Source organism: Ixodes scapularis, unplaced genomic scaffold, assembly GCF_016920785.2.
Source record: "Ixodes scapularis isolate PalLabHiFi unplaced genomic scaffold, ASM1692078v2 PGA_scaffold10__122_contigs__length_95168666, whole genome shotgun sequence".
In the NCBI taxonomy this organism is placed as follows: Eukaryota; Metazoa; Arthropoda; class Arachnida; order Ixodida; family Ixodidae; genus Ixodes; species Ixodes scapularis.
Genome location: NW_024609836.1, coordinates 79,194,898 through 79,203,158, shown reverse-complemented (window position 1 = coordinate 79,203,158; position 8,261 = coordinate 79,194,898). Strand labels below are relative to the sequence as shown.

At 49.1% G+C, this 8,261-nt stretch overlaps 1 protein-coding gene across 1 annotated transcript; it reads left to right on the top strand.

The window, feature by feature from the left end:
• The first annotated feature begins 4,664 nt into the window (after positions 1-4,664).
• Positions 4,665-7,249, top strand: LOC120846778. Its single transcript, XM_040218653.1, has 2 exons — positions 4,665-4,843; positions 5,188-7,249. Exons 1-2 carry the CDS (start codon positions 4,665-4,667, stop codon positions 7,247-7,249), a joined length of 2,241 nt encoding a protein of 746 aa, XP_040074587.1.
• Positions 7,250-8,261: the final 1,012 nt, after the last annotated feature.

Sequence of the window (8,261 nt, the reverse complement as noted above, 5' to 3'; positions counted from 1 at the left end):
CGGGAATACATAACCCGTTCAAAAACTTTAGAAAATGCAGTTAGCAAAGATATTGGGCGGTAGTTGCTTTTCACAAAGCTGTCACTTTTTTCAAAACCGGTAAAACAACCGCTTTTTAATGATCTATGTATAGCCTAGGTAAGTGTCGTCTTAAAGCATTTTTCAACATGTGTTTCTAAGAAATGTCCAAACATGTATTTAAGGGCAATTATGCCCTAAACTTGGTAATTCTTTTCGTCTAAATCGTTTTAGGTATCGCGTCTAAATTAACACCACAGCCAGTACATATTATTGCCATCTGCACAATACAAAATCGTGTATTCATTGTTTTTTTATCGTTGTGGAATAAATTAGCTCATGGGGGAAGATTTCTAATATTGTTCAAGTTCAGCACGTCATTAAAAAAAAAAACAGTTTTAATCTTTTTTTTTTCAGATTTTTGGGACGTGTTATTTTTTTTTTTTTCTTTAGCCTGTACAGATTTTGGTAGGAGAAACATGTTTCGATGTTCTCAGCCCCTGAATATGCAACAATAAAACACTTCCGTCGGGTTCTTGATAGATTTCTTTTTCAGATTTTTATCCCCGCATTTATTTTTATGTTTATTTATTTATTTTATTTATTTTTTTTGCCAGTGGCACAGTTATTTTAGGTAGACAAGACATAGCTTTAAACTTCCGAACCACTAAGCATGTGACAAGTAGTGCCTTCCGATAACGAGTTTCCGACAATGACCATCTACGCGATCTTTATGCGGTGAAGAACGACAGTAGCTATACATGATGCATAATACATTCAGATTAAAATAAGCTCGAAAACGTCCTCTTTCCGCGTATTGTTTTTGTTAACGTCTCCTTGACCTCGAGTTGTGTCGGCTTCTTTGCTTTTTGCTCGGCGTTTCCTCCGTCCCGGAAAATAAACCTCCAGAACAATTACAAACTTAATTCACTATATGCCAGCGTCACTCGGCGGCTTTCGATCGATTACTGCCAGCGTGCAAGGGGTGGGGAGGTAGTTTGCCAGGTCGCTTTAAAGTTTTTCTGAGCCTCAACCTCCTGCTCGCCCCCGGCCTTTTCGAACTGGAGGAGTATCGATGAGTATCGTAAAACAGTGCGCGCATGTGATCACTACTGCGCGATGCACTATAAAAAAAAACCTCCCCTCCCCCCCCCCCTCCCCCCCCCCCACCCGTGGGCTGGCGTCACTACTGATCTATGGTCAGACGTCACTCTGCACTGGCAAATATCCCAGCACATCCGGGACACTCGTTTCTCATTTAATTGCCTGATCAACTTCGCGCAGTCTAAATATCACACCCCAACTTTTCTAATCCTCATATTGTGAAAACCAGTGAGGCGTGAAAACGTTATTTACAATTGAAACTGTGCAGGAACATGAAAATCGTATTTCAAACTTTGAAAACTTGAAGTTAGGAAAAATTCGACATATTCAACAAAACAAAATCGAATTAAGGCCTAAAAGAGAATCGAAACTTTCGAACTATATCAACTTTATGATGAAAGAAGTTCGGAATCTTCGAATTTCTTTTAACTGTAAATCCAAAAAACATCGAAGCGTTCAAATTTTTCGACTTTTATATCCAAATAATTTCAAAATCTTCGAATTTTTCGAACTTCAGATTCAAATCAATTCGAAATCTTCGATTTTATGCACTCCAGATCCCAATCTCTCGAATTTCAAATTAGGGAGGTTCGAAATCTTTGAATTTCTGGAACCTCAAGTAAAATATATATTCAAAATATTCGAACCCGAACTTTTAGAAACCGTGAAGGCTTCGAGCTTTTTGAATTCGAAACTCCATGGTGATCCAAAGTTGCGTATTTTTCGAATTTGAACCTCGGGCAGTACGAAAATATCGAAATCTTCCGATTTCGAACCTCAGTTCGGTTCGAAAATATCGAAACCTTTTGATTTCGAATCTAGAGTGGTTCGCGACATCCCTAGTTCTGTTATCTTTCAAAATCGTAGGCCAATGTGCAGAAAAGACAATAAAAAAGAATAATGCCCTCCCGGCGAGCGGGATAAAATTTCCGCGGCTTGTGACGCAAATATTTTATCAAAATCCCTGATAAACAGAGCGATTTCTTTTTATATGTCAAAAGCATTTGATAAGGTGAGTCACAAACGGCTCTTGCGGAAATTATTTTTGTATGGTGTTTCTCTAGAATTATGTAACTGGTTCCAAACGCTATTTTCTTTTGGCTCAAATACTTCGCGGGTTGTCCACAATAACTCAAAAGTGTTTTTTTGTTTTCTTTTAACTCCAGGTGTACACCAAGGATCGATTCTGGGTTGTGTTTTGATTTTGATATTTAGAAACGATATAGCGTTGTGTCAGACGTGCTTAAAGGGGCCATCAAGCGAGTTTTGGGCTAGGATAAATGATTTTAAATTGGTACTTTACTCATCGCGTATCGTTTAGTTGGTCAAATGAAAGAGGATAGAAAGTAAAAAGCCAGCTTTTCGGTACGGACATTTGAAAATATAGCGGACTATTCTGTACCTTCTTTCTTTCGAAAGCTGCCATTTCACTATGATCCATCCGCGGTTTCCAAAGCGCGTCAGCGGTGCCAACCTGACGACAGCCGAGCCCAGCCCGTCGACGAATATTTCGATTGGGGTTTGTGGCCAATGAGTGCTCTGGCAGAACTTATCGTCACTGGCGAATGATATGTTCTATGGTGTCCATAAAAAACACGGTGGAAGCAAGGAGTCATCATCGCACCAATCGCACCGGTACCGAAGAATGTCACGACGACGTGATTTTACAATTCGCGTTTGAGTTGAGGATTAAAGCTAAGGAGGAAGAAGTAGGAAAATCGCTCCATGACCCCTTTAACAGCTTCTATTCAATGATTCGCCACCACCTAAATTGCGTCTAACGGCGCAATTTAGGTTTGTCATAACAAAATGTTTATTGTAAAATTTATTTTAAAAATACATGGCCCTTATAAGCCCTTTAAAGAAACACCGACGCCCCCAATTTTTTCTCTTTTTTTCATGTTCTGCCAGGCGATTTATTATTATGTCAGAAGACTTCCCAATAAATATTTTGCTACACTAGAGTATATTTTTAATGAAGCCAAAAAGACGCAACTGCTCGAAACCGAAACCTGCGCACGGAGTTCGGTTAAATATAGAGGATGCGAGAGTGCCGGAAGTCACATGAATTCACCCCACCGTTCGGTTTGTTTTAGAGCGCAGCTCTTAGGGGCCCGTTTCCGGCTTGAGCGGCGTCGCCGTCGGCGTAACCGAGGTCACCCTAAGGTCACGTGACCCCCAGGACACGTGACCCTTCCCAAGGTCACGTGACCGAGGGGGTCACGTGACCTTGGGGGCCACGGACCCCCCAAGGTCACCCAAGGTCACGTGACCCCCTAGGTCACGTGACCTCCCAGGTCACATGACCCCCCAGGTCACATGACCCCCAAGGTCTCGTGACCCCCAAGGTCACGTGATCCTCCCAAGGTCACGTGACCCCCAAGGTCTTGTGACCCCCGAGGTCACGTGACCCCCCGAGATCACGTGGCCCCCCAGGTCACGTTGCCGCCCTCCCCGAGGTCACGCGACCCCCCCTCCCCCCCCCCCCCCGTGGTCAGGTGACCCCCCGGAGCATATTAAAGAATGAGGGGAGGAGGAGGAGAAGAAGGAGGAGGAGGAGGGGTCTACCCTCCCCTCAGTACCCTTCCCTCCTCCTCCTCAAGAGCTGCGCTCCAATTCGGCATTACAGGGAGTTGTAAACGGCTTTCACATTTTTCTCCTCCTTTTTCGTTTTTGTTTTTTGACCGCGCGCAACAGACGACATCCGTTACGGGAACCGTTTTCCGTGCGATTCCTTTGTAGTTATGTTTCTTCTACTCATCAAAATAATTTTTTTCATACATCGCAGATTTCGAGATGAGTAGCGAATGCCCGTGGTGAATTCCCGTGATCGGCTCCGAAAAAAATACCCCCAAGAGGTTGCGTTAGGAGCTGCCTTACAGGTGTGTTTTGTAGTATAGTCTTGGGGAGACAAGCAAGACTCCCCACGGGGACGGGAGCTACAGGCAACGGTCGAAGCACTTGACCTGAGGAACATCACAAGTGGGAGCCAGACGTTTATCCGCCCTGGAGTGACGGGAAGCGTGATTGATCTCACCTTCACAACTTGGTCCCTGAGGCTCAGTGCAACCCCTCAGGCGGACAGCTGGGGGAGTGATCACCTTCCAATTGTCATTGGAAGACCGCCGAAAGTCCCCCTTAGGACTTGCCAGATAGTCGACTGGGACCACTACAGGACACTGCTTGGAGAAGCACTAGAGGGGGGATTTCCCTTCAATTCAGAGACACTGTCGCGCGTCCTCAAAGAAGCCACCCGTGAAGTCAGCGTGCCAATAACACGTCCTAACCCTGACCTCGAATGGCTTAAACTCCGAGCGAGAAGACGGCGAGCCCAGCGAAAGTCATGGGTCACCGGAAAACCGGAGGATACCCTGGCCTATAGGCGACTGGATGCCAGATTCAGGAAACACGGAAAGAAACTGGCGCGCCGACAATGGCGTCTCAAGTGTAGTACTCTAGACAGGCCATCCGGAGGAAGCCGGGCTTGGAGGATGACGAGAACACTGGCGGGCCGCCCGATTCCCCGAAACCCAGTCCTAGGAATGGCCGTGGCCATGAACCTCCGACCAACGGACATGGTAGAACTCCTCGCGGATACTTTCACTAAAGTTCCGCTGGTACCGACAGTGGGACCACCCCCCGAGAATTGGGACAAGTTCCGTCATCCCACGGCACCTCTGATGCAACAACCGGACACCGACTTTACTCTGCACGAGCTGCAGTACGTCCTTGATTCCCTTCCCAGACACCGCGCGTCACCAGGACCAGATGGAGTCACCAACCAGGCCCTGAGAAACGTCAACGAGTCGGCACTCCCAGCGATGCTAGCTCTCATCAACAAAGTCTGGAGGACAGCTGAGCTGCCAGACGCTTGGAGGGTAGCAACAACGATACCACTGCTGAAGCCCGGCAAGCCCCAAGACCAGCCAGCTCATACAGGCCTATCTCCTTGACATCATGCCTCGGGAAAGTGATGGAGCGTATGGTGCTACGCCGTCTTGTTTACCACCTAGAAGGGGCACGGGCTTTACCGGACTGTTTTTCGGGATTCCGGCACCATCGAAGCACAGTAGATGCAATGGGAGATATCGTCAGCTCACTGGAAGACGCAAAAGCGCAGGGTTGGTCTGCGGTGGCCGTCTTTCTGGACGTCCGCAAAGCCTTTGATGCCCTCCCCCACAAGGCCGTCATATCAGCTCTACGCCGTTTCGGGGTGAACGGACGACCACTGAAATACATTTGTGCGTTTCTTAGTGAACGCACCATGTGTGTAAAGGCAGGCAACGCGGTGAGCAACCCCCGGAAAATCATCCGAGGAGTTCCCCAAGGGAGCGTTGTTAGCCCGCTACTCTTTGCTCTGGCCATCGCGTCACTCCCAGCGGCGGCAAGGGTTGGAGAAGAGCCGGCGTACCCTATCAGCATGGCCGTCTATGCCGACGACGTGGCACTCTGGTCCACTGCCCCCAGCTACAGAAGGCAACGTATGGTATGCGCTCTCCAGCGAGCCCTGACAAATGCAGTGTATCGTCTCCACCAACTGGGCTTGGCAATATCAGCCGAAAAAACGATTGCGCTGTGCTACGCTCCAAAGAGGCCAAGCAAGTTCATGCCCACACTATGCATTGGGGACACTCCAGTGAAACTGGCGAAAACGGCCACGTATCTTGGCGTCACGTTGGACTCAAGGCAATCCTGGGGCCCAGCAATGAGGGAAGTTCTTCAAAAGATGCGAACCCATACAAACATCCTCCGGATGCTCGGCGGAACTACTTGGGGAACCTCATCTCACATGATGCTGCAACTGTATAGGGGGCTCATCCTGGCCCGCCCATTGTACGCCCTACCTTTCGCCACACTGAGTGCCAACCAGCTCAAAAACCTTGAACAAGCGCAACGCGTGGCACTCAGGATTTGCCTCGGAGTTCCCCGCACAGCCTCGTCTCGACATACGCTCACAGAATCCAGGATTAACTCTGAAGAGAACATCATGCAAGAACGGGCTCTGGGTCATCTGACTCGAATGAGCAACTGCGACTCGACCATCACGCTCCTAATGAGGATCGCCGAGCGCGCTGAATCAAGACTAGGAGCGCACCTCTGCACTCTTGGTGACATAGCTGGCACACCAGGACCACTCGCTCCACTCCCAGAGCTGCACAAAGATCCCCACCTTCTGCGGATCAGCCTACATATCCCTGGACTGCGGTCCAAGAAGAACGTAGCAGTGGTCGTAGCAAGGCAGCTCACGGAAGACTACTTAGTTACCCAGTACGATGGGTGGACCCGAGTGTACACCGACGGATCGGTGGGCCCCTCCGGAGGCACAGCAACAGCAGCGGCTTTCTTCGAGGCAGCAGCTGTGGGTACCAGTGAGCGCCTGGATCACCAGGCATCCTCCACCACGGCAGAGCTAGCAGCCATACGGCTCGCCCTCTGGGGTATTCGGACAGGCTGCACACAGGCTTTACGCTGGGTCATCCTGAGCGACTCAAGATCAGCCCTCGAGCTGCTATCTAGGCTCGAACGGGCAACGCCCCTGGCCCGTTCAATCGCGCAGGATGCGGTCGAGCTTCAGCAAGAAGGCAACAACATTGCCTTCCAATGGCTCCCGAGCCACTGTGGCATTAGAGGCAATGAAGTCGTTGATTTTCTAGCGGTGCGGGCTCACAAGGACCCCGAGTGCCCGCTTTCAACCGTTCCCCGCTTCTCAGACGCAAAACTCCTTGTGAGAAGAGCCATCGCCCTACAGCACCCGGACCCCGTAGTGGTGGCGGGTGCCTTCCCAGCTCGAGTACCGCGCGGCTTCGACCGCCAAACTGCCGCAGTAATGCACAGATTACGGACCGGAAGCGCCTTCACCCCGGCGTGGATAAGTCGCTTCAGACTCAGTGTTGACCCCATATGCCAGACCTGCGAGGAAACGGCCGACGCCGAACATCTCCTCCTGCACTGCAGTGATCACGAAGAGGAGCGCACCAACCTCCGTGATGCTTTTTCCCGCCTAGGGCTACCTAGTACCAACTTGGAAGAACTCCTGCGTCCAAGAGCCTCACGAGCTACTACGGACAAGGCACTCAAAAGTGTAGTCAGCTTCCTGAGGAGCGCGGAACTCCTCGAGATCCTCTAGGACTTCCAAGAGATCTGGGTTGCTTGCGGCTCCTGGGGCTCTTGGAGATCTTACATCCAGAGGTTTTCGGGAGTTCCAGGAGTCGCGAGTCGGCACTCTGAAGAAATCCTCTTCCCCCTTCCCCCTTTCTCCTCCTCTATCTCTTTTTTCCTTTAATTCCCTTTCCCATCGACAGTGACAAGTGCGCCCAGAGCGTAACTAATAACAACGTCGATTTCCTAATAAACATCGCTTCAACAACAACATCCGCCCGAAGACCCGCACGAGATGCCGTGCTCCCGCTCTCTATGCGCTTCGTTGTCTTCCAACCCCGGCTATCCAACAAGGTGCTGGCATCCGAAAGTGTCATTGTGCGACAGAGACTCCACAAGTTTCCGAAAAATCAACGGGATCGTGACCAGTGACTGGCTCCAACTCCTGTTGAACTGTTACAGGCACCTCGTAAAGCGGACGCTACCTGATTTATATGCTCCTTGCACTTTGTGGAAAGTCACTACATTGAGTTCTCATGCATCAAAAAGGGAATCCCAAACGATCTAGTTCAGCGACGTTTTGTTGTAAAAAAATAAACAAAAAAATGTTTGACAAGAAAAAAAAACTTTACGTTCATATTTGTGATTGAACCTGGGTCCACTGTGTGTGAGGCGGACACCTTTCCACTGAGCTATTGGGGGATTTTTTTTTCTTCTTTATTTCAAAAAGCGAAAATTCCAAGTCGCTTCAAAAGCTCATGGGTCTTTTTCAGAACATGTGAAAAAAAAAAATCGAATTTTCGGCAGCCCCTTACAAATGCCTAACCACTCGGGCTTCGACTCAGACTCAGCAAATACAATCTATACTTTTTTTACAAAACTGAAGACGTACAACTGCACTTCATTCACATTGGGTTCGGCATGCCTGACGGCACTATTCGTAGTAACGCACCGGTCGACTGCAGGCCGGAAGGTTTGCTGCCGATTTCCCTCTAGCAAAGGCACTCCAGGCTCGGCAGCACCATGCATTTGCCACATAA